Consider the following 26,883-nt stretch of genomic DNA (forward strand, 5'->3'; position numbering starts at 1 on the left):
CACGTACATGCAGGACGTCAGACTCACAGAAGCCTGCGCGGCCACATTGGTGATCTGCAAGGGCCGACTTCTTCTACATGGAATGTTGCTAGTGGAATAGTAGCAACAGTGGAGGAGTGGCCTAGTGGTTAGGGTGGTGGACTTTGGTCCTGAGGAACTGAGTTCAATTCCCACTTCAGACACAGGCAGCTCCTTGTGATTCTGGGCAAGTCACTTAACCCTCCATTGCCCCATGTAAACTGCATTGAGCCTGCCATGTAACAAAAATAAAATAAATTCACTAACCTGCCTTATAAATGTGGGTTAATGCAAAGCCATTTATTCTCAAAGAGGCCTTTTTACGAACTAATGTTATTAGCGGAAAACAACAATTTGTTTGTGTATCTCTTTGATTCAAATAATATTCACATCGTACTCAGATTTCTCTATATTCAAAGATGGAGGAAAAAGACCTCGGATGTCCCTGCTTGGCAGCAAGCAAATTTTCTTTAGTGTCAGCACATATGGCACTCCATTCTTATCATCAGTCTAAAACCCTCCAAGCTATAATTTTTTATTTATTTTATCTATCTATCTATCTATCTATCTATCTATCTATCTATCTATCTATCTATCTATCTATCTATCTATCTATCTATCTATCTATCTATCTATATTTAGTTATTTATTTATTTGTTGCATTTGTATCCCACATTTTCCACCTATTTGCAGGCTCAATGTGGCTTACATAGTACCGTGAAGGCGTTCGCCAATTCCAGTATAAACAGTTACAGAGTGATGTTGTGGCAGAATGAGGTTCATGTGGAACAAACCCATTGGGGAATCGTATAGAGGAAGAGTTACGTTATGTCCATTACGTGCTTTGGTTTCGTAGTGTTGCAGGGTTCAGGCATTTAAGTTGGGTCGGTAGGCGACCTTGGCAGGGGCGGGGGTGGCCCAGGCCCACCCCAGTCTCTCGGCGGCCCTGGTGCACTTATTTATTCTCATTACACAGAATTAGACCATTGTGTAATTTTCAGGTATTGACTCCTGAGCCAGACTTTACGGCTGAAACACGGTTCGTGTTGAGTCATTGATATCTATTAATGAAATTTTGCACCGCACCATCATTTTCGGACATTTGTTGTCACCTTTGCTGTTTGTGTGCTGCGGTCAATGAATTGTACCATGAATAGACACCCAACTAGATTTTCATCTTCCTATTGAAACTGGAATTCATCCATTGCAGCTATGACATTTTTCATTCTTGTCTCAAAAATCCCAATAATGAACCATCGCAAACTCCCACCTACCACACTGAAAAGGCTTGTAGGTAAGGCTTTGATAGCAAGGCTCAAGCATGGTTGACGTCTAGTGATGAGCAGGAAAGGGACTTGATATACCACCTTTCTGAGGTTTTTGCAACTACATTCAAAGCAGTTTACATAGTATATTCAGGTACTTATTTTGTACCAGGGGCAATGGAGGGTTAAGTGACTTGCCCAGAGTCACAGGGAGCTGCAGTGGGAATTGAACTCAGTTCCCCAGGATCAAAGTCCGCTGCACTAACCACTAGGCTACTCCTCCATTAGCAACATTCCATGTAGAATCTCAAATAGTAGCAACAGAATCTCAAATAGTAGCACCATTCCATCTAGAATCTCCAATAGTAGCAACGTTCCATGTAGAATCTTCAAATAGTAGAAACATTCCAAAATCTCAAATAGCAGCAACAGCAACATTCCATTTAGAATCTTAAATAGGGAAAGGGGAAATGGGACGATATACCGCCTTTCTCAGGTTTTTGCAACTACATTCAAAGCGGTTTACATATATTCAGTTACTTATTTTGTACTGGGGCAATGGAGGGTTAAGTGATTTGCCCAGAGTCACAGGGAGCTGCAGTGGGAATTGAACTCAGTTCCCCAGGATCAAAGTCTACTGCACTAACCACTAGGCTACTCCTCCATTAGCAACATTCCATCTAGAATCTCCAATAGTAGCAACGTTCCATGTAGAATCTTCAAATAGTAGCAACATTCCAAAATCTCAAATAGTAGCAACAGCAACATTCCATGTAGAATCTCAAATAGGGAAAGGGGACTTGATATACCACCTTCCTGAGGTTTTTGCAACTACATTCAAAGTGGTTTACATATTATATACAGGCACTTACTTTGTACCTGGGGCAATGGAGGGTTAAATGACTTGCCCAGAGTCACAAGGAGCTGCAGTGGGAATTGACCTCAGTTCCCCAGGATCAAAGTCCACTGCACTAACCACTAGGCTACTCCTCCACCAGTGAATGCCCCACGCACGAGCCATAAAGTTAAAAGAAGAAGATCCCAGGAAACTCACCGAAGGGCTCTGTGTGTGGAACCGTTGAGGGTCCTTCATCGGGACCCTCCAGCTCCACTGTAGTGGTTTCTTCACTTGTCTCCATAGTGGAACCTAAAAGGAAAACAAACGAGAAAGATTAATGCAGCAAGAAGAACCGGGACATCTAAGCAGCAGTGGAAGTACGTCAGCTTCTGCCCTAGGGAATATCAAAAGAAAAACGGAAATACAATAAACAATAGACTTCTCCCTATGGCCTTTCCTGGCTAGTTTCTGAGAGGCTGCTATTTCTGGGACATTAATTTTTAGTCTTGCACCATAGTGCTTTAGGAGAGGATGACATGAGGGGTGGTAAGTTCCAGCCCCTCACTCACATCACAATTGGGTACCAATGCAGGTGCACTGATGAAGGGGCAGATCCCTTTGTGCGCCCCTTTGTATGAGATTTTGTGCTAAACGTTTTTGTGTGATAAATTTTGTCTGTGTTTAATTTGGGTTATTGAAGGGACATGGGTTATTTTGATACTGTAGGGATTGAGAGTGCTTTTGGGTGTGGAGTATTGGTTTTTGGTTGTTGAAGTGTATGTGTATTTGTTTGGAGTGTGCGTGTTTGAGTGGAGTGAGGTGTATGTAGGTATGGCACCAAGGGATGGGAACCTGCTACTGAAAGGTTGTGGGAATCCAATTCTAGGTTTAAGGGGGAGAAGAGGTAAAATATGGGATTACAGATGTTGAAAGCAACCCTCTGTGGTGGTTCCTGTTATGGTGGATTTAGCCATTTCAGTAGTATCTTGTATGGGGCGGTATAGATATGTCACTTATATGCATGTCACTTATGTGAGAAAGTCTATGGCAGAGCTTCCCAAACTGTGAGTCGGGGCCCTAAATGGGCTCCCAAAACCTGCATTTGGAGTCATGACCTGGGTGGGCTCTCCATAGGTGCATCATTATTCGGCACCTCTGGGGAGTCACTCGATTTTATTTGGCCGCGATAATGAGGTCATGGCCACAAAAACATTGATAAGCACTGACCTAGGAAATTGTGTCCAGTGCACGTAGAAGAGGTTAAGCATTCCTCATTAGTGAGCGGACGTTATGGATTGCTAAATGCCAGGTAAGGGTCGTGTATTTCATATACCAACTTTCTGTGGTACAACCAAAGCAGTTGACATATTAGGTTCGGAATCAGGTGTTGTTGCTATTGGACGTCTAATCGGATGGTGAGTTGAACACTGTTGGGATCGGGATGATTAGTTGGATGTTCTGTTGTTTAGGGAATGGTGTGATAATTTAGGGTTGATACAAGTGTTTTGGAAACCTACACTGCATAAGTCATGTTTTGACTTTATTCACGATCGTTGTGGCAATTCTAGTGATGGGAGAGTTACAAATTTGAGGATGCGAGAACCGCCCTGGACAGATCATAATTTGATCTATTATTTTTTGAGGGGTATGAGCTGGCTGAAATTGTAGTGGAAGTAGTTCACTACTCATATTTGGAAAAACGAGATTCGAAAGCGCCAAACCCCTACGAGAAAAATTGCACTGGCTCCCAATCAAAGAACGAATAGCGTTCAAAATCTGCACCCTGGTCCATATATAAATCAACCTATGCATCCAGCATTCCATAGTTGCCTGCACTACCTAAGGTCACGAAAACAATGCATGACCTAACAAACATCTTGATATCATTAAAAACCTACTTGTTCAAAAAGGCATACCATAACAATCCAACATAAACACTTGAATCATGCAACATAACGAAACCAATAGTAGAACTGGACAAAACTTAACTCTTCTCCTTGATTATCTAAATTACTCTGCCACTATTGAACTGTAATGCAATACTACTCTGTATTTCTCACACCGGAATTGGCGATCACCATCACGGTACTATGTAAGCCACATTGAGCCTGCATATAGGTGTGAAAATGTGGGATACAAATGCAACAAATAAATAAATAAATACTATAGGTCACACCGTAGGGTTGCAGTAGAAACTTTCTGCTTGGCAATTAAGCCTCTACCCAGTGTCTACATGACCTCAACACTGAATGACTTAGTAGAGATCTGGGATCCAACGGTGTGTGCTGCTTTGGAAGAAATTGCTCCTTCGACAACACAACATTGAAATTGAAGTCAGGTAGATATACTCCATGGTTTAACGAAGAATTATGGGAATGTAAGAGGGTGGTTAGACTGAAAGAAAGAGCATGGTGTAATGATGGTTTGTTACGATGGCGTGACGATTGTTCCACTGAGCATAGCTGGATTACAAGTAAGTAGCTACTAATTATGATATTGCAATAAAGAAGGCAAAGCAGAACGTTTGGTCTTGAGAAATAGAGTGAAAGAAAAATCATGTAAAAGGAGGTGTAAGTTCATGTATGCCTGAGTGTACGCAAGAATGCTGTGAGAGAGTAGCACAGATCTACTAAAAACAAGATTTTATCTACATGTAAGGATGTAGAAGTTAAAGAATGGGTGCACGAGTACTGCGTGACTGCTGCTAGAGGTTGTGGCGGCCATTTTGAGGCCAGAACCATGACAGTCAGGAGCAAGTGGGCATTTCTCCTGCTCTTAGGACCCGCTAGACCACAAGGGCTATCAAAGGAAGGATGGGGGTCTAGTCAGGGGCTCATCTTATCTTTAGGGAGAGGGAGGCAGGGAGGAGCCACCAGAAATCCCTCAGGCTACTACCCAGAAGTTAACTGTGCATTGGTCGATATTCTCATACTACCCCTCTCCTCAAGACCCTTCACTGGCTCCCTATCCGTTTTCGCATCCTGTTCAAACTTCTTCTACTAACCTATAAATGTACTCACTCTGCTGCTCCCCAGTATCTCTCCACATTCGTCCTTCCCTACACCCCTTCCCGTGCACTCCGCTCCATGGATAAATCCTTCTTATCTGTTCCCTTCTCCACTACTGCCAACTCCAGACTTCGCGCCTTCTGTCTCACTGCACCCTACGCCTGGAATAAACTTCCTGAGCCCCTACGTCTTGCCCCATCCTTGGCCACCTTTAAATCTAGACTGAAAGCCCACCTCTTTAACATTGCTTTTGACTCGTAACCACTTGTAACCACTCGCCTCCACCTACCCTCCTCTCTTCCTTCCCGTTCACATTAATTGATTTGATTTGCTTACTTTATTTTTGTCTATTAGATTGTAAGCTCTTTGAGCAGGGACTGTCTTTCTTCTATGTTTGTGCAGCGCTGCGTACGCCTTGTAGCGCTATAGAAATGCTAAATAGTAGTAGTAGTAGTAGTAGGTGCCTGGATAGCTCAAAGGGCAAAGATAGGATGGCTTTTTTTTTTTTTGTAGCTCTATACGCTTAGTTACCTCTGGGGACACAGGCACTGAATATCACGGCTCCCGCATAATCGCTGGCTCCTCCCCAACTCAGCCCCGTTACACCTGGATTCTATATAGCGTGACTTAAGTTGAGTGCGCAAATCCAGTCGTATTCTGGATTTGTGCAAGCAACGTAATTAGTTAACAAGCCAATCAACGCCGATAATTGTCACTTAACAAGCAATTATTGACACTAATTGGCATTAATTAGAATTTACACACAGAACTGTCTAAGTGTATTCTATAATGTGATGTGCGTAAATTCTGAATTGCATACTTGAAAAGGGGGTGTGGCCATAGGCGTTGATGGGTTGTGGGCATTTCTAAAATATATGCACACTGTTATAGAATATACCAGGGGCATAGCCAGACTTCAGCGGAAGGGGGGTCCAGAGCCCGAGGTGAATTGGCACATTTTAGCCCCCCCCCCCGGCACCTACAACACCCCCCCCCCGCCATTGCTGACCCCGCCACCGCCACCACTAACTTTGCCCACCCCCCTGCCGATGACCCTCTCAACCCCCCCTCCTGCCGCCAACCCGCCGTGGGCTACGTTTGCTGGTGGGGGACCCCAACCCCCGCCAGCCGAGGTCCTCTTCTTCCCGCAAAAGGCTTGCTTCTGTTTCTGACGTGCAGGACGTCAGAAACAGAAGGAAGCCTTTTGCGGGAAGAAGAGGACCTCGGCTGGCGGGGATTGGGGTCCCCCACCAACAAAGGTAGCCCACGGCGATGGCGGCGGCGGGGGAGGGTTGGCGGCGGGAGGGGGGTCGAGAGGGTCATCGGCAGGGGGGTCCAGGGCCAAATCTAGGGGGGCCCAGGCCCCCCTGGTCCCATGTAGTTACGCCCATGACGTGAGCTCTTACCGCCATGTAAACAGGTGGCAGCAAGAGCTCAGGCATTACTTTTAAATTTAGTGCATGGCCATTTACTGCCCCATTAAAAAAAAGATCTTTTTACCCACCACAGTATAAAATGGCCCAGCGCAAACCAATTCCACATGCCCACACTACCGCAGGCCATGTTTTACCGCAGCTTAGTAAAAGGGCCCCTTTATGCAGTAACTGAATATCGAGTTAACCTGGCATGCGCTAGCATGATTTAAAAAAAACCAAACAGATATTCAATACCATCGGCTGGTTATGGCTCAACACTGAATGTCGTGTGCAAAAGAGCTAACAGCGAGCGGCTCATTTGCATGCAATTTCCTTCATGCATGCCCATTCCTTTCCGGATCGGTAAGGGAAGGGCTTTTTCCATTCAGTTAGTGGGACCAGTGCACTACGAATGCTGGCTCCTCCCACGACCAAATGGCTTGGATTTGGTCGTTTCTGAGATGGGCGTCCTTGCTTTCCATTATCGCCAAAAACCAGGGACGACCATCTCTAAGGTCGACCTAAATTTCTTGATTTGGGCGTCCCCGACCGTATTGTCAAACCGAAAGATGGACGTCCATCTTGTTTCGATGATACAGGTTGCCCCGCCCCTTTACGGGGGCCGTCCTTAGAGATGGGCGCCCCTGTTTGATTATCCCCCTCTCTGTCACCTACGAACATTAATGCAATATAACTCTGTATTTCTCATTCCGGAAATGGCGATCGCCATTACAGAACAATGTAAGCCACGTTGAGCCTGCAAATAGGTGGGAAAATGTGGGATACAAATGCAACAAATAAATAAATATCTGGGTTTAATGTGTGCGGGCAGATATCGACAGTGTTTCTCGCTGCCGGCTGAATATTGGGGGGGGGGGGGGGCTGTGTTTTAATACACTGGAGGTAATTTCCAGACTGTCTACTCTGACACAAAATCCACAAGTTCAAAGCTTTTGCAATTCACCATGAGGATGAAGTAGTGGCGTAGCTATGGGGGGGCCTTGGGGGCCTGGGCCCCCAGATTGGATCCTGGGAACCCTGGTTTGGTTAGCGAGGGTCCACAACTCCCGCCAGCTGAAGCCTTTCTCCAGCGCTGTTCTCTGTTTATTGCCTGCCCTGATTCCTCTCACGTCGTGCGCGTGCTCGGTTTTAGTGAAACTCAACATGCGTGTGACATGAGGGGAAACAGGGCAGACAAATGTGCAAAGAACAGTGCTGGAGAAAGGCTACAGCTGGTGGGGGTTGGAGACCCCCACCAGGAAAAGGTATGTGGGGTTGCAGTGGGGCAGGGGTTGTGGCAGGCAGGGCCGCCGAGAGACTGGGCCGGGCCCGGGGCAAGGCCGCCCCCGGGGCCCCACCCCTGCTGCCCTCGCCACCCCGCCACCCGAGGTCACTGCAGCCACTGCGCCCCCTCCACCCCCTCCCGAGGTCGCTGGCCCCCTGCATTGAAATCACAGTCTCACCTCCGTGAAAGCAGCGCTGTAGGCAGCAGAACGCCTCCCTTCAGCCCTCCTTCCCTCCTTTTGTCCCGCCCTCGCGGAAGTTACGTCAGACGAGGGCGGGACACAGGGAGGGAAGGAAGGAGGGCCGAAGGGAGGCATTCTGCTGCCTGCAGCGCTGCTTTCACGGAGGTGAGACCGCGATTTCAATGCAGGGGGCAGACGGTCGACGACGGAGGGCGGGTGGGACTGCGGCGCCGGGCCCCCCTTGGAGGCCCGGGCCCAGGGAATTTTGTACCCCTGTCCCCCACTCTCGGCGGCTATGGTGGCAGGGAGGTGGGCCAAACTGTGCCTCCCCCTCCCCCACACACCTTGGGCTCCGGATCCTCCAAATGTTGAGGTCTGGCTACACCCCTGGTATGAAGCGTTTAGCACCTGATTTTTGTGCGGGTAGGTTCTCTGTAGAAAATAATACATCTAAACACAGTAGTGGTGTAGAGTTGTGGGTAGTGGGTTTTGGGGGGGCTCAGCACACAAGGTAAGGGAGCTATGCACCTGGGATCAATTTGTGAATTCCACTGCAGTGCCCCCTAGGGTGCCCGGCTGGTGTCCTGGCATGTGAGGGGGACCACTGAACTATAAATGCTGGCTCCTCCCATGTCCAAAGGTCTTGGATTTGACCGGGTTTGAGATGGCCGCTATTAGTTTCCATTATCGGCAAAAAACAATGGCAGCCATCTCTAACGCCGGCGATCTCTAAGGCCACCCAAATGTTGAGATTTGGCTGGCCCCGACCGCATTATCGAAATGAAAGATGGCCGGCCATCTTGAATCGATAATACGGTTGGATATGGCGCTTTCCGGGGCGGGCCTTAGAGATGGCTGCCCATATAGATGGCCGGCCCCGTTCGATTATGTCCCTCTATGTTACTTGAGGAGGGATCTTTTAATATGTCGAACCTAAAGCCTGGTATCCCTAACAATAGGTTGGTTATTCTTAGTTAAGAATGGTACCAGTCATCGCCTCCCCCCCCCCCCCCCCTCCACCTCCACATTACCACATGGCAGGGTCCTTACTGATCCATGGCGTGGCTCTCACTTCCACACTCCAGTCACTCCAGCTCCCGGCATCTAGGAAATCCCTGGCGCTGACCTGCACCACATGCTCAGTTCCTGAGTACGCATCTGTGATGACGTCTGACAGGTTCACAGTTTCCACCTGTTCAATTAAAGATTGGAGAAAAGTCCACACTATGAACAGCAGATACCTTTACTTGGCACAGCAAGATGCAAAGAACAGGTCATGATAAGGTCGTCAGGTGCCAAAAAAGGCCTGCTGAGACTGGATGTCTCCAAGGACTGGTCAATGCTCTACTGAGCCTTTTACCTGTAGGACCTCAGTTCAAATCCCACCTAAACTATGGTCTTCTTTCAGTTCTAAGAGTAATAGTAGAAACATTTTCAGCGTGGCTTCCCCCGAATTCTCGTGAATTCTGCTAAATACCTCAAGTCCAATATTCAGACCATGGGAGATAGCCAGGCTGCCTGCTGTGATCGGTGCTCAACCCGGATATCCAATGCCGGGCCATTTCCAGTGACTGGCATTGAATATCTGGGTCTTTTTTGGCCGGTTAAAATTTAACTGGCCAAGCCGATATTTAAACTGACCAAAGATATAACTGCTATACAACGAAGCAGGGGCGTAGCTAGGTGGGGCCACAGAGGCATGGGCCCCCACAGATTTAGTCCTGGCCCCCTCTACTTTCGATCCTCCCCCCCACCGACCCTCCCCCGCCACTTTCGACCCGCTGCCGCCGCAAGGTATCTTTGCTGGCAGGGGTCCCCAACCCCCACCAGCCTTAGTCTTCTTCAGAACCAGTCTCCGGTGCGTTCGCTGATCTGTGCTGTGAGTCCTAACGTCCAGCACGTCCTGCACGTTGCTAAAGTCACGTGCAGGATGTCAGGACTCACAGCACAGATCAGCGAACGCGCCACAGACCGGCGCTGAAGAAGACTAAGGCTGGCAGGGGTTGGGGACCCCCGCCAGTAAGGGTACCTTGCGGCGGGGGGGGGGGGGGGGGGGGTCGGTGGCGGCGGCTGGGGGAGGCAGGCTAAAATGTGCCCCCCCCCACCTTGGGCTCTGGACCCCCCTCCCGCCAAGGTCTGGCTACGCCCCTTCAACGAAGCAATAAACGCGGCTTGTCACAGAGCCAGCTCCAACTTCAGCCATAAAGTTTCAAATCATTCTGGCTTCATCCAAACCCAACATTTCCCCTGGGTGCAGAACACCCTTCAGTGCACAGCGAGTTTCCAGAAGAAAAAATCCAATTTGAAATGACTCTGTTTGGTGCATAAAAATAAAAGCAGCATGGTTCAAGGACATGCAGGAAAGAGTGTCCTCAACTGAATTCCAACAGGACTGGACTGAACACAGATCTATATTTTGCTAAAATATAGCGTCATCAGGACTCCAAGCAGAACATCTCTTCACAACCGCTAAGCCAGGGTAAAAACACCCCCAGAGTGGCAGCCTCACAACTGCCTTCGGTGACCAGCTGTGTTTGTGGCTTCATTGTAAAAGTAGGCTGCCCTGGAATGAAGAATGCTGAACATTTACTGTTTCCTTTTTGGACTCATGGTGGTGCTAAGATAAGTACTGGGGTTATGTTGTATTTTTTGGCTTTCTGCTTCTATGGGACTGAGGGTGTGTGGCTTGGGTAGTCTGTATTTTATGTGATACTTGTTTCTAAAGTTTCTTTTGTATTAAATAAAGAATGTGTTTATTGACAAAGTAAATAACGGCAGATGAAGACCTGAACGGTCCATCCAGTCTGCCCAACAAGATAAACTCATTTTACATGGTATGTGATACTTTATATGTATACCTGAGTTTGGTTTGTCCTTGCCTTTCTCAGGGCACAGACCATAGAAGTCTACCCAGCACTGTTCTTGCACTAAAAGTTCTGAAGATTCTGGAATCCTAAAGAGTTACAAGATTCCGGAATCCCAATTAGTAGCAACATTCCATGTAGAATCCTAAAGAGTAACATAGTAACATACTAAATGACTGCAGAAAAAAGACCTGTACGGTCCATCCAGTGTGCCCAACAAGATAAACTCATTTTACATGGTATGCGATAATGCGATACTTTATATGTACCTGAGTTTGATTTGTCCTTGCCATTTTTAGGGACAGACCATAGAAGTCTGCCCAGCACTGTTCTTGCACTAAAAGTTCTGAAGCTAACGTCAAAGCCCCTTAAAATTTACACTCCAGCCCATCCCTTATCTATTCAGTCACGATCAGGGCGTAGACTGTAGAAGTCTGCCCAGCTCCCGTTTTGTTTCCAATTACCGGCGTCGCCACCCAATCTCCGCTAAGATTCCACGGAACCATTCCTTGTAAACAGGATTCCTTTGTGTTTATCCCACGCATGTTTGAATTCCATTACCGTTTTCATCTCCACCACCTCCCGCGGGAGGGCAATATTATTATAAGAATTTGGTTTAGATTGGTATATAACTTTGAGATTATAAACCATTCTAGTGTTAAACTCAGTATAGGTAGTACAAGGCAGAGATAGTCCACAGTGGTGTTCCTTGGTCGGCTGCCACCTGGGGTGGATTGCTACTGTGCACCCCCCCCCCCCCCCCCACCTGGGTGCAGCTTTATTCCCCCCTCCCCTCTGGGTGCAGCACGACACCCCCACGGCGCATCACCTCCAACTCCCCCCCCCCCTGCCGGGTGCATTCTTTGCTGGGAGCAGCTGCATGGCTCTTGGCTCCGCCGGTTCCCTGCTCCCTCTGCCCTGGAACAGGAAGTAACAGCAGAGGGAGCAGGGAACCGGCGGAGCCGACAGCCACGTGGCTGCTCCCTGCACCCCCCCCCCCCTGCAGCGTGCACTTGGGGCGGACCGCCCCCACCGCCCCGCCCCTGGTACACCACTGATAATCCACCTGATAGTATAAAAAATTTAACCATCGAGGAAGGGCTGCTGGCCAGTAAAATGGCACTTAACCAGCTATTTGGCGTAATTCCCACAAACCCATCTATTCATCACATATCCAGGAGACAATGACAATGACCTAGACTGCATCTCCCGCCTCATTTTCCCCTGCTTACCCCCTGTTCTATCCCCTTTCGCCTCATCGACCCCTCCACCAATGCTCAACTACCGTTACTCACACCTCACCTACTCCCTTCACTCTTGCCCGTCCCCCTCCGCCTCATCTACCCCTCCAATCGCTCACTTACCCTTGCTCGTACTTCTCCTACTCCCCTCATCCCTGCGTTTCTACATTCCTATTTCTTTTATTACTCCGATAAGACTCAACTTTATTTCTCTCCACCAATACTTTGTAATTCCAATTACTACGTAAGCCGCATTGAACCTGCTTTGTGTGAGAAAGCGTGGGGTACAAATGTAATAAATAATAATAATAATAATATTCAGTGGGAGATAGCTTCAAAATTAAATTTCTGGGTTTGTGAAACCAGCTAAAGCTTAGCCGGATGAATGAAACCAGCTATGGGGCAAGGCATATAGGACCGACTTTGATGTGAGCCTACATACGGGGTTGGCCTTGGCCGGTTAAGTGCTGAACATGATCACGTAACAGGACAAGTGCTGACTCTGCCTCCACCTCCAGAACGTCCCAAAACAGCTGGTTTTGAGATTGGTGAAAACTAGACAATTTCAGATGCACTAAATAATTAAGTGCAACTGAAAATGCTCAGTTAAGCCGCAAACAAGTGATTTAAATGTCCAAGAGCCATTTCTGGCCAGCTAAATTGCTTTGACTATTGACCCAGAAGAATTCATGACTCTGCAAATAATCACATCAGGAGTTAGAATATGAGAAGAAAGAGTCAGCCAACTTGACCAAGAAAAGGAGATCTGAAGCGTTCCACATTGCGATTAGCTAAATGACAGAATCCTGACCGAGATGTACGGGGTCCTTTTACCAAAGCTTAGTGCACGTTAACAGAATTTGCGTGCGCTAACCCCCTAATTCTGTAAAAAGTCACCAAAAATTGTGTGTGCCATTTAATTGAAAAACAACTAATTAGCGCCAATAACTGGCTTTTTAACAAGAAGGTATTGGTGCTAATTAGATTTAATTGGCATTTACATGCGATCTGAAAAAGGGGACGTGGAAATGGGCGGGTCATGGGCGTAATGGGGCATTCCTAAAATTAACAGGTGTTTTATAGAATAACGGGGATGCACGCCTAATGTAGGCGTGTACATTTGCACACATAAGTACATAAGTATTGCCATACAGGGAAAGACCAAAGGTCCATCGAGCCCAGCATCCAACAGTGGCCAATCCAGGTCACAAATACCCGGCAAGATCCCAAAAATGTACAAAACATTTTATACTGCTTATCCCAGAAATAGTGGATTTTCCCCAAGTCCATTTAATAATGGTCTATGGACTTTTCCCTTAGGAAGCCGTCCAAATCTTTTTAAAACTCCGCTAAGCTAACCGCCTTTACCACATTCTCTGGCAACGAATTCCAGAGTTTAATTACACGTTGAGTGAAGAAAGATTTTCTCTGATTCGTTTTAAATTTACTACATTGTAGCTTCATAGCATGCCCCCTAGTCCTAGTATTTTTGGAAAGCGTAAACAGACGCTTCACATCTACCCGTTCAACTCCACTCATTATTTTATAGACCTCTATCATATCTCCCCTCAGCCGACTTTTCTCCAAGCTGAACATCCCTAGCCGCTTCAGCCTTTCCTCATAGGGAAGTCGTCCCATCCCCTTTTAGGTTGGTGCAAATAGCCGTGTCTAAAGTTAGCCACGATTCCCGGGCGTAAGCGCTATTCTGTCAAAACTGTGCCTAACTTTAAGTGCAGCTTATAAAATAGTGCTTTTCTCAACGCTGATTTTTTTGGTGTCATATATAGACTCTAGTTCTAAATGCTAAGTCCATTTTATACTTAGGGGCTTGTTAGCATTTAGTGCACCCTAATTCTATTAGCGTGTGCTAAGCTTTAGTAAAAAGGCCCCTAAATTTGTTGTTCTTGCAGCTATACTGATCCTGGAGAAAAATGGCAGATTAATATTTTAAGTCCAAGCAGTGGCGGCCTTACCATTAGGCCACCTGAGGCGAAGGCCTCAGGCGACACTCCTCTGAGGCAGCATCACCCCCCCCCCCTCCAGTGGCGTAGCAAGGGCGGGGTGGTGGGGGCGGTCTGCCCCCGGTGCATGCCACTGGGGGGTGTCAGCTCCACTGGTTCCCTGCTCCCTCTGCCCCGGAACAGGTTACTTCCTGTTCCGGGGCAGAGGGAGCAGGGAACCAGCGGAACCGACACCCCCCAGCGGCGTGCACACGGCAGACAAGAATGCACTCGGGGAGGGGGGCTTGGGTGATGCGCCGAGGGGGGGGTTGATGCGCTGGGGGGGGGGGTGTCATGCTGCACCCGGGGGGGGGGGGGTGCGCAGCGGCAAGCCGCCCCGGGTGGAAGCCGCCCTTGCTACGCCACTGCCCCTCCCCCAACGTCCTTTCTTAACCCCCTTCCTCAAACATACTTTTTCTTTTCTTGTTTTTTAAAAGGCGGCAGCAGCAGCAGCAATTCTCATAACTCTCTTACCAGTTGATACCTTACTCCCCCATCCATAACTCTTCGCTCATCCCAGAGAAACAGCCTTATGGTTCCATCATTTTGTATTATTTACTTTGAGTTCGTTCATGCTAGAATCTTTAGTGTGACAGGCCCTACTCTTTAGACTGCACTTGCATCTAATCTAGGCTTAGATGAGTCCAAGACTAGGTTCACATCTGGTTTTAAACCTTTCTGTTCGAAGATACATATAATTCTTGAGTTTGCTGCTCTTGCGCTTGTTTCATGGTCCGTTCTGGGCAACGCGGTTCTAGACAAGCTATTTTCCGACTCTTCCTTTCCTTTTACTTAATGTATTTCTTTTCTTTTTCATATTAATTATACTATTGTAAAATGCTCTAAAGGCCTATGTATTGGGTGATATATCAAGTTGTATTAAACGTGAAACTTGCAATGTCCTTTATGTTGGGGCTTTGGCAAGGTACCTACATATTTATTTTAGTTACATTTGTACCCCACGCTTTCCCACTCATGGCAGGCTCAATGCGGCTTACATGGGGCAATGGAGGGTTAAGTGACTTGCCCAGAGTCACAAGGAGCTGCCTGTGCCTGAAGTGGGAATCAAACTCAGTTCCCCAGGACCAAAGTCCACCACCCTAAACCACTAGGCCACTCCTCCTCCACTGTTGCTACTATTTGAGATTCTACATGGAATGTTGCTATTCCACTAGCAGCATTCCATGTAGAAGTCGGCCCTTGCAGATCACCAATGTGGCCGCGCAGGCTTCTGCTTCTGTGAGTCTGACGTCCTGCACGTATGTTCAGGACGTCAGACTCACAGAAACAGAAGCCTGCGCAGCCTTCTACATGGAATGTTGCTAGTGGAATAGCAACATTCCATGTAGAATCTCCAATAGTATCTATTTTATTTATGTTACATTTGTACCCCATGCTCAAAGTGGCTTACATGGGGCAATGGAGGGTTAAGTGACTTGCCCAGAGTCACAAGGAGCTGCCTGTGCCTGAAGTAGGAATCGAACTCAGTTCCTCAGGACCAAAGTCCACTACCCGAACCACTAGGCCACTCTTCCACAAAAACGGCAGTTGCTTCAGAACTTGGCTGTTCGTTTGATATTCACATTCACAAGATGGGATAGTGTTCATCGTTACATGGCTGCCAGCGAAAGAACATTGCCAGTTTTGTTATTGATTATTTTGTACAAATTAATTACTGTATATACAGGAATATAAACTGGGATATTTTGGCCATAAAAATGGCCAAAAATTGCATCTTGGTTTCTATTTCAGCCTTCCTACGGTGTCTGGCATTTTTCCCCTACTCCCCTCCCCTCTGGTGTCTGACGTTCCTTCCCTCCTCTTCCTTTCTCTTCCCTCCTTCCTCGTGGTGTCCCTCTTCCGCCAGCCACCCCTCCCGAACCAAAAGAGCTCCCATTTCTTCCTTCCCTCCGAACTGAAGAAGCCCTCCTCCCAGACCCACTCGTAGGCCTCCTAGGCCTACCATATAGTCCTGGTGCTCTAGTGGACAGTTGGGTCAGGAGTGATCTTCACTCGTTCCTGTCCATGCCATCTTCAAAATGGCTGCTGTGACTGCCAGGGCCGCCGAGAGACTAGGCCGGGCCCGGGGCAAGGCCACTCCCCCCCCCCCCCCCGCCCGCCGCTGCAGTCCCCGGTCTCACCTGCCTGCCTCCACAGCTCCAGGCCCCCTTCAATCAAAGCAGCAGTCGCAGATCGCGTCTCTTCTGGCCTTCCCTCCCTGTGTCCCGCCCTCGTCTGATGTAACTTCCGGTTTCCGCGAGGGCGGGACACAGGGAGGGAAGGCCAAAAGAGACGCGATCTGCGACTGCCGCTTTGAATGAAGGGGGCCCGGAGCCGAGGAGGTAGGCAGGTGAGACCGGGGACTGCAGCGCCGGCGGCCTGACCCCGGCGCCGGGCCCCCTTGGAGGCCCGGGGAATTTTGCCCCCCTGGCCCCCTCCTCTCGGCGGCCCTGGTGACTGCCAGTGGCAGTTTTGCGAGATTGCTGCTGGAGGTTGCGGCAGCCATTTTGGGATTGGAGCTGACACGGGCAGGATGCTCCAACCTGTGGTGGCTCCAACTGGGAGCTATGTTTTTCCTAAAGTTCCCCTGTAAGTGTATTATAATGTCAGCCTGTTAAATACATATTTTGGAATCCATTACACCTGTCGGCTTTTTTTAGCTGCAAAAAGAGCTGCTGGCTTCCCATTAGAATAAGGGTCTGTAACATTCAGATGGCCGTCTGTCTTATCACCTTTTCTTTTTGGATTATTAAATCTTTTTTTTTTTTCTTGACTCCGTAACATGTTATTGAAATCTCCCTATTGGGGGCTTTAGCTGGATTAGGAAGATTATTTTGTAGAGGGATACAAATGTTTATTTTCTTTTTTCATAATATAAAAGGTATTTCCTTTCCTTTTCACTTTTGCTGTACAAGTAAACTGTAAATTGTTACCTGATTCTTATTTTGAAATACTTATAAATTTAAAAAAAAAAACAAAAAACAGGGAAAATCTTACTATCACAGCATTTCATTCTTGGCTGATCTGATTTCACACAGAAAATGGAGCTTCATAGCCCACACATCACAGTAAATCGTAGCTGCCCCTGTGGCCCCCCAAATTGGCTCTCAGGCCCCTGGTTTAGCTGGCGGCTGAAGCGTTTGTCCCGCACTGGTCTTGCATTGCCTGTCCTGTTTTCAGTTGCGCAATGCGAGACCTGCGCAGGACAAATGCTTCAGCTGGTGGGGGTTGGGACCCCCACCAGCCAAGGTACCTTCACGGCGGGATGTGGGCCAAAATGTGCCCCCCCCCCCACTTTGGGATCTGGCCCCCCCTCTCGTCGAGGTCTGGCTACACCCCTGTTTCTTGCAGTATAAGACAACAGGTAAGGCCATGAGTCATGAAGGTCACACCAATAGCATGGTGAACCATCTTCCCCACAGCAGATACCAAATCCCTACTCTATGTCTGTCACAGTCAAAGTCACTTTGGGTTTTGAACTCACCACAGACCAGGAACCGTGGAGCACAGTGCGGTACTGAAGACGGAACTTCAGCTGGAAGTGAGATTCCTTGGGCCAAGTGACAGGATAGTCCCAGCTGACCTGTAACCTTCTGGGGAAGAAAGGAACCGGCTGGACCACGAGGGCCTCTGGTGGATCAGGCTTAACTAGGAGAACAAACATAAGAATCAGATTTAGGAGACAAATTCTCTCAAGGTCATGTTCTGTTGCCTCTGCCGTTCATTAAACATAGAAATGTAGAATTAAATAAAACATCTCAGAATTCAAATGATGTCAGGAGAGAAGAGGTTTCCAAAGAAGTAAGGGCGGAAATTTGGATGGTAATTCTAATGGGGAGCCTTTTCTCTAAAACAGTATGGGGGGAATTCAGTACATGGGACCCAAAATTAAGTGTCGGGAAGATCTGTGCTAAAGCATTACTCTGCAAAGGGCAATCCGCGCGGAGCGCCTGTACAAAATACTAGCTTAGAACAGATCTCACATCTAACTGGAATTCGTTGCCAGAGAATGTAGTAAAAGCAATTAGCTTAGCGGGGTTAAAAAAAAGGTTTGGATGTCTTCCTAAAGGAAAAGACCAAAGACCATTATTAAGATGGAGTTGGGGAAAATCCACTGCTTATTTCTGGGATAAGCAGCATAAAATGTATTGCACTTTTTCGGGATCTTGCCAGGTACTTGTGACCTGGATTGGCCACTGTTGGAAACAGGATGCTGGGCTTGATGGACCTTTGGTCTGTCCCAGTTTGGCAACACTTATGTACTTGGGATTCTGAATGGAATCTTGCTACTCTTTGGGGCTCTACATGGAATGTTGCTACACTTTGAAATTCTAAATGGAATCTTGTCACTCTTTAGGATTCCGGAATCTTGCTATTCTTTGGGGTTCTACATGCAGGACATCAGAAACAGAAGGAAGCCTTTTGCGAGAAGAGGACCTCGGCTGGTGGGGGTTGGGGTCCCCCGCCAGCAAAGGCAGGAGACGGCGGCTTGGCAGTGGGAGGGGGGGTCGAGGGGGTCGTCGGCAGGGGGCCAGGGCCAAATCTAGGGGGGCCCAGTCCCCCCAGGCCCCACGTAGCTACGCCACCGCTCTAACCTAGTGGTTCTCGAACCTGTCCTGGGGGAATCCTCAGCCAGTCAGGCTTTCAGGATATCCACAATGAATAGTCATGAGAGAGATTCTCATACAGTGGAGGAGGTGCATGCAAATCTCTCTCATGACTATTCATTGTGGAAATCCAGAAAACCTGACTGGTTCAGGGTTCCCCCAGGACAGGTTTGGGAACCATTGCTCTAACCTGTGGGAGGACTCAAACTTGAATGATCAACCAAGAATTTCTCTAACTAACTAAGGTCCACAAAGACATAATTAGTCCCTTGACAACAGACTAAACACTTGCAAGGAAAAGTAAGAGAAATGCAGCACCTATAGCTTATTCTCGAACAGGGCCGGCCATCTATATGGGCAGCCATCTTCAAGGCCGGCTCCGGAATGCGGCATCCCAACCACATTATCGAAACAAGATGGCCGGCCATCTTTCATTTCGATAATATGGTTGGAGTCGGCCAAATCTCAACATTTGGGCCCGGCTTTAGAGATGGCCGGCATTGGTTTTCACCGATAATGGAAACTAATGGCGGCCATCTCAAACCCGGCCAAATCCAAGGCATTTGGTCGTGGGAGGAGCCAGCATTTGTAGTGCACTGGTCCCCCTCACATGCCAGGACACCAACCGGGCACCCTAGGGGGCACTGCAGTGGACTTCATAAATTGCTCCCAGATACATAGCTCCCTTACCTTGTGTGCTGAGCCCCCCAACCCCCCCCAAACCCACTCCCCACAACTGTACACCACTACCATAGCCCTTAGGGATGAAGGGGGGCACCTACATGTGGGTAGAGTGGGTTTGGGGGGGGGTTTGGAGGGCTTCCATTTACCACCACAAGTGTAACAGGTAGGGGGGGATGGGCCTGGGTCCACCTGTCTGAAGTGCACTGCACCCACTAAAACTGCTCTAGGGACCTGCATACTGCTGTCATGGAGCTGGGTATGACATTTGAGGCTGGCATAGAGGCTGGCAAAAAAATGAATTTTAATTTTTTTTTTGGGGGGGGGGGGGGGGAGGGGGTTGGTGACCACTGGGGGAGTAAGGGGAAGTCATCCCCGATTCCCTCCAGTGGTCATCTGGTCATTTGGGGCACTTTTTTGGAGGCTTGGTACTAAAAATAAATGGACCAAGTAAAGCCGGCCAAGTGCTCGTCAGAGCCGGTCTTCTTTTTTCCATTATTGGCCGAAGCCGCCCATCTCGTAACCACGCCCCTGTCCCGCCTTCCGTACCCTGCCGAAACGCCCCCTTTAACTTTGGCTGGCCCTGCGACGGAAAGCAGTTGAAGCCAGCCAAAATCGGCTTTCGATTATACCGATTTGGCCAGCTTCAGGAGATGGTCGGCCATCTCCCGATTTGTGTCGGAAGATGGCCGGCCTTCTCCTTTGAAAATAAGCAGGCTTGTGTGTTCAGATTATAATGGGGATAACAACATAAGAATAGCCATACTGGGTCAGACCAATGGTCCATCTAGCCCAGTATCCTGTTTCCAAAAGAGGTCAATCCAGGTCACAAGTACCTGGCAGAATCCCAAATAGTAGCAAGATTCCATGCTACCCATCCCAGGGCAAGCCTAGCTTCCCCATACCTGTCTCAATAGCAGACTATGGACTTTTCCTCCGGGAACTTGTCCAAACCTTTTTTAAAACATTTTGTGGCTATAACCAAAACAGATTACATATGGGTATTTATTTTGTACCTGGGGCAAAGGAGAATGAAGTGATTTGCCCATAGTCACAAGGAGCTGCAGTGAGAATTGAACCCAGTTTTCCTGGTTCTCAGGCAGCTACACTAACAATTTGGCTACTCCTTCACATTAGTTAGGTATGTGTCACAACAACAGAAGAAAATCTGAGAACCACTGGTAGCCAGTGGAGTTCCTCAAATATTGGCATAAACCTTTCCCATCTTTGCACTCTTTTAATTCATTTTCCTGCCGTATTTTGCACTAACTGTAACCTGGCAATCTGGTTTTTCTCTTAATACCAGATTGCTGTAGTCCAGCTGGGAAATGACCATAGCCTGCATCATTTGTCTGAAATGATCTTCTGCTATGCTAAGATTGCATTTGGTAAATCAGCCTGAGTTTTGCAGAGGCCACTTTAATTACTTTCAAAATCTTTACGCAAAACCAATTACGACACCTAAACTTCTGATCTCCCTATCCAAGCAATTAACTGTCCCCTTTAATACTGACATTTTATTTATTTATTTTGCCGTATTTGTATCCCACATTTTCCCACCCATTTGCAGGCTCAATGTGGCTTACAATGTGTCGCAGTATCAATTATCATTAATAGAGTAAGAAGCTCAGTATATTGTTACAATTAAGATGCAAAGAATAATAGGTAAATTAAGGTAAGTAAATAAGTAACACATAACATACATAAGTACATAAGTAATGCCATACTGGGAAAAGACCAAGGGTCCATCGAGCCCAGCATCCTGTCCACGACAGCGGCCAATCCAGGCCAAGGGCACTTGGCGAGCTTCCCAAACGTACAAACATTCTATACATGTTATTCCTGGAACTGTGGATTTTTCCCAAGTCCATTTAGTAGTGGTTTATGGACTTGTCCTTTAGGAAACTGTCTAACCCCTTTTTAAACTCTACCAAGCTAACCGCCCTCACCCCATTCTCCGGCAACGAATTCCAGAGTTTAATTATATGTTGGGTGAAGAAACATTTTCTCCGATTTGTTTTAAACATACCACACTGTAGTTTCATCGCATGCCCCCTAGTCCTAGCATTTTTGGAAAGCGTGAACAGACGCTTCACATCCACCTGTTCCACTCCACTCATTATTTTATATACCTCTATCATGTCTCCCCTCAGCCGTCTCTTCTCCAAGCTGTATAGCCCTAACCTCCTTAGTCTTTCTTCATAGGGAAGTCGTCCCATCCCCGCTATCATTTTAGTCGCCCTTCGCTGCACCTTTTCCAATTCTGCTATATCTTTCTTGAGATGCGGCGACCAGAATTGAAAACAATACTCAAGGTGCGGTCGCACCATGGAGCGATATAACGGCATTATAACATCCTCACATCTGTTTTCCATACCTTTCCTAATAATACCCAACATTCTATTCGCTTTCTGAGCCGCAGCAGCACACTGAGCAGAAGGTTTCAGTGTATTAGCAACGACGACACCCAGATCCCTTTCTTGGTCCGTAACTCCTAACGTGGAGCCTTGCATGACGTAGCTATAATTCAGGTTCTTTTTTCCCACATGCATCACCTTGCACTTGCTCACATTAAAGTAAGATGAGGGTAAGAAAATAAATAATACATAGCATATGAGTGAGATCAGGATGAGATATAATGATCAATAATGAATTTCTAATTATCAACACAGAGCTTGTAGAGTTATCACACTGTTAACCAAACGCGTCAACTCAAACTGATCTCCACTTACTGGTTCTTGATGTGGTGATGTCTCATCGAAAAGGAGGAAAAGCCTCAAAAAATGATTAAGTACTCCTTTGTCAATCAGTTAATCAACCTTAGAGAGCCCCATTCATTCATCACAGGCTGAAAAACCTCCCGTTAAACATAGTAACATAGTAGATGACGGCAGAAAAAGACCTGCATGGTCCATCCAGTCTGCCCAACAAGATAAACTCATATGTGCTACTTTGTGTGTATACCTTGATTTGTACCTGTCCTCTTCAGGGCACAGACCGTATAAGTCTGCCCAGCACTATCCCTGCCTCCTAACCACCAGCCCCGCCTCCCACCACCGGCTCTGGCACAGACCGTATAAATCTGCCCAGCACTATCCCTGCCTCCCAACCTCCAGTCCCGCCTCCCACCACCGGCTCTGGCACAGACCGTATAAGTCTGCCCAGCACTATCCCCGCCTCCCAACCACCAGCCCCGCCTCCCACCACCAGCTCTGGCACAGACCGTATAAGTCTGCCCAGCACTATCCCTGCCTCCCAACCTCCAGCCCCGCCTCCCACCACCGGCTCTGGCACAGACCGTATAAGTCTGCCCAGCACTATCCCTGCCTCCCAACCTCCAGCCCCGCCTCCCACCACCGGCTCTGGCACAGACCGTATAAGTCTGCCCAGCACTATCCCCGCCTCCCAACTACCAGTCCCGCCCGTTATTCTTTACTATCAGATAATTCTTTCATGTAAGTTGCACTTAATTCAACTTTATCCAGACTTCTAGTAATAGGAAAGAAACTTATCTCTGCAGCTGCTCAGTCTCTTCTCGCTGCCCACGGCCTTTTGAACTTCTAACATGGGTTAATTTTAGACCATGTCCCCATCCACTTTTGGACCTTATTCATTGTTTTATCTAGTAAGTCATAAATTACTTTCCTGCAATTAAAGGGACTGTGGTTGGAAATCACTGTTAAGGAATGATACCATCTGTTAATGTAGTGGTTATCACAGAAGCCATCAGCTAAACTTATGGTAGTTAAATTAATTTGTGTAGTAACAGCCTGCCTGGCTGTTAACTCACATTAATGTCCTGCTGCCCTCACCCACCCTATCTACCGCTAACAACATTCCATGTTAACTTTTTTTTTTTTTTTTTAAGCATTGCTATACTGGGACAGACTGATGGTCCAGCAAGCCCAGTATCCTGTTTCCAACAGTGGCCAATCCAGGTCACAAATACCTGGCAAGATTTAAAAAACAGTAAAACAGATTTTATGCTGCTTGTTCTAGAAATCACAAAACATGCAAACAAATATGAATGCAATTTTTTGTAAAGTGGAGTAGAGTCTCATATATATAGATCATAATCAACAAATCAACAAAGATAAAGCAATGGAATACACGCACTTGAGGCAGTTATCAGAATTGGTGACTCCCCCTTGATAAAGTTAACACGAAACGGGGACCTGTCGGGGTTTCTGAGTGCACCAACCTGCCAAAGCTAAGTGCTGGGCACATTTTGTTGATTATGATCAGATTGTGAGAGTTGGACTGATAAAAGTTATAAGTTAGTTATCAGTAAAGGTTGGTGGAGGCTGAGTCAATGATTACATCATATACACGAACTATACATTCACGTATTGAGTGAGAAAAAAACTTTCTTCGTGTCATGTATATGAGACTCTACTCCACTTTACAAAAAATTGCATTCATATTTGTTTGCATGTTTTGTGATTTTTTACACTCGACGGAGTGCTGGCTTGGTTTTTGTTTTGACAGTATTCTAGAAATAAGCAGTGGATTTTCCCAAGTCCATCTTAATAATGGCCTATGGACTTTTCAATCCTTTTTAAAACCCTGCTAAGCTAACTGCTTTTACCACATTCTCTGGAAACAAATTCCAGAGTATATTTACATGCTGAGTGAAGAAGAAATGTTTTCTCTGGCTTGTTTTAAATTTACTACTTAGTAGCTTCATTGTGTGCCCTCTAGTCTTTACTCAAATGTGGAAAACCCAGTGGCGTACCAAGGGGTGGGGGCGGTCCGCCCCGGGTGCACGCCGCTGGGGGGTGCCGCGGCGCGCGCCTGTCGGATGCAACTTCGAATCGCTACTCTAAATTCTCTCGTTCGCTGCAGCTTCCTCCCTCTGCCCCGGAACAGGTTACTTCCTGTTCCGGGGCAGAGGGAGGGAGCTGCAGCGAACAAGAGAATTTAGCGTAGCGATTCAAAGTCACAGCCGACAGGCACGCACTGCGGCACCCCCCCTAGCGGCGTGCACCCAGGGGGGGGGGTCATTTTGCCGGGGGAGGGGGGGCGCATCGGCGATCCGCCCCGGGTGTCGTCGACGCTAGGAACGCCACTGGGAAAACCTTCAGTAAATAAGCCCTGTGTGTAACCTGAATTAATTGTATTTACTAAGCATTAATGATTGCATTTAATGCATATTAAAACCAGAGTCAAACACATCATGTGCTTTAGTAAACAAGTCTCTAAGCTTCCATGGTATCAGGTTAATAGATGGAATCAGATTAATGTATAATTTAAAAGACATGAGGCGAGCAGAGGATAAGGTTGTCGATCTGTTAATTACATCTAAAAACTTAATCTAATGTGTAGAATTTTGAAGAGATGAGTTTTCAAATTCTTTCAAAATTGCATATAATTAGAATGGAATCGAACAGATTTAGGGAGATAATTCCAATATTTAGTCCCGATGTAGGAGAAATCTGAGGAAAGTACTGATTCGTGACTGATATTTTTAAAATTCGGCGGGCGATGTCTAAGAACACTCTAGCTTCAAGGAAGGCATTTTGTGAAGGTAATTAAATTAAATGGTGCATTTAGTCTGGAGCTAGTCCATAGATTATTTGAAAGATAAAGGTTTAAATAGGGAGCCAAGTCAGCTTATTTTCAAAGGAGATCGCCGGCCATCTTCCGACACAAATCGGGAGATGGCCGGCGATCTCCTGAACCCAGCCAAATCGGTATAATCGAAAGCCGATTTTGGCCGGCGCCAACTGCTTTCCATCGCGGAGCCGGACAGATTTCAAGGGGGTGTGTTGGTAGGGTAGCGAAGGCGGGACAGGAGCGGGACGGGGGCGTGGTCACGAGATGGCCGGCTTCGCCCGATAATGGAAAAAAGAAAGCCGGCACTGACGAGCATTTCGCCGGCTTCACTTGGTCCCTTTTTTTTCAGGACCAAGCTTCAAAAAGGTGCCCCAACTGACCAAATGACCACTGGAGGGAATCAGGGATGACCTCCCCTTACTTCCCCAGTGGTCACCAACCCCCTCCCACACTCCACCCCCAAAAAAATAAATATATATTTTTTGCCATCCTCTATGCCAGCCACAAATGTCATACCCAGCTCCCTGACAGCAGTATGCAGGTCCCTAGAGCAGTATTTAGTGGGTGCAGTGCACTTCAGGCAGGTGGACCCAGGCCCATCCCCCCCTACCTGTTACACTCGTGGTGGTAAATGTTAAGCCCTCCAAAACCCCCCAAAACCCACTGTACCCACATATAGGTGCCCTCTTCATCCCTAAGAGCTATAGTAGTGGTGTACAGTTGTGGGCAGTGGGTTTTGGGGGGATTTGGGGGGGCTCAGCACCCAAGGTAAGGGAGCTATGCACCTGAGAGCTATTTTTGAAGTCCACTGCAGTGCCCCCTAGGGTGCCCAGTTGGTGTCCTGGCATGTCAGGGGGCCAGTGCTCTACAAATGCTGGCTCCTCCCATGACCAAATGTCTTGGATTTGGCCGGGTTTGAGATCGCCGATGACGGCCATCTGAAACCCGGCCATCTCTGACATTTGGCCAGCCTCAGCCGTATTATCGAAACGAAAGATGGCCGGCCATCTTTTTTGATAATACGGCGCCGTTCAATTATGCCCCTCAATGTAATCTAATTAACAGAGCGGAGGCTCTTTCAAAACGTGAAACTTTATAAATAAATCGGGTGGCTGTATTTTGAGCTGTTTGGAGTCTTTTTAGGAGGACTCAGTCCTTACAACCTGAAAAAAACAGCATTACAGTAGTCCAAGTGGGAGAGAACTAGGGATTGAACATGGAGTCTGAAGATATTAGGTGGGAAGTAAGGTCTGATGTGTTTAAGCTTGCAGAGGGATGAGAATAATTTGGTGATGACCTTGTTTTCATGTTGCTCAAATGAGAGATGGTGGTCAAAGGTGACACCTAGAATCTTTAGCGTGGATTCAATGGGATAGGATGTTTGATTAATAGTGAATGAGTTAGAACATAAGAGTAGCCAAACTGGGTCAGATCAATGATCCATCTAGCCCAGTATCCTGCTTCCAACAGTGACCAAGCCAGGTCATAAAAAGTACCTGGCAGAAACCTAAATTGTGGCAACATTCCATTCAGAATCTCAAAGATTCCATGTAGAACCCCAAAGAATAGCAAGATTCTGGAATCCTAAAGAGTAACAACATTCCATTCAGAATCTCAAAGAGTAGCAACATTCCATGCTACCAATCCCAGGGCAAGCAGTTGCTTCCTGTGTTGGTCTCAATAGCAGACTATGGACTTTTCCTCCAGGAATTTGTCCAAACCTTTTTTTTTAACTCAGATACGCCGATGACGGCGGGGGCGGGGTTGATGACGGCGGGGGCGGGGGTGATGACGCGGGGGCGGGGGTGTCAGGGGCGGGGTTTGAGTTTGGGCGGGTTTTGGGCTGGGTTTTGGGCTCCTTTGGGCTGGAAAAAAATTTTCCACCTGGCAACCCTGTCAGAGAGCATTTTCCATCTCACAGATA

At 47.4% G+C, this 26,883-nt stretch overlaps 1 protein-coding gene across 2 annotated transcripts in view; it reads right to left on the reverse strand.

Annotated features, from left to right (window-relative positions):
- The window catches only part of IL11RA (interleukin 11 receptor subunit alpha), a 241,663-nt gene that overhangs the window by 26,446 nt on the left and 188,334 nt on the right, over positions 1-26,883 (reverse strand). For both annotated transcript variants that reach the window (XM_030192833.1, XM_030192834.1), the window contains exons 7-9: positions 17,600-17,763; positions 9,061-9,202; positions 2,338-2,430 (exon numbers count right to left, since the gene is read on the reverse strand). In XM_030192833.1, coding sequence (XP_030048693.1) covers positions 2,338-2,430; positions 9,061-9,202; positions 17,600-17,763 — 399 coding nt within the window. The remainder of the gene's footprint in view (positions 1-2,337; positions 2,431-9,060; positions 9,203-17,599; positions 17,764-26,883) is intronic.

This window comes from Microcaecilia unicolor, chromosome 2 (assembly GCF_901765095.1).
Source record: "Microcaecilia unicolor chromosome 2, aMicUni1.1, whole genome shotgun sequence".
Lineage (NCBI taxonomy): Eukaryota > Metazoa > Chordata > Amphibia > Gymnophiona > Siphonopidae > Microcaecilia > Microcaecilia unicolor.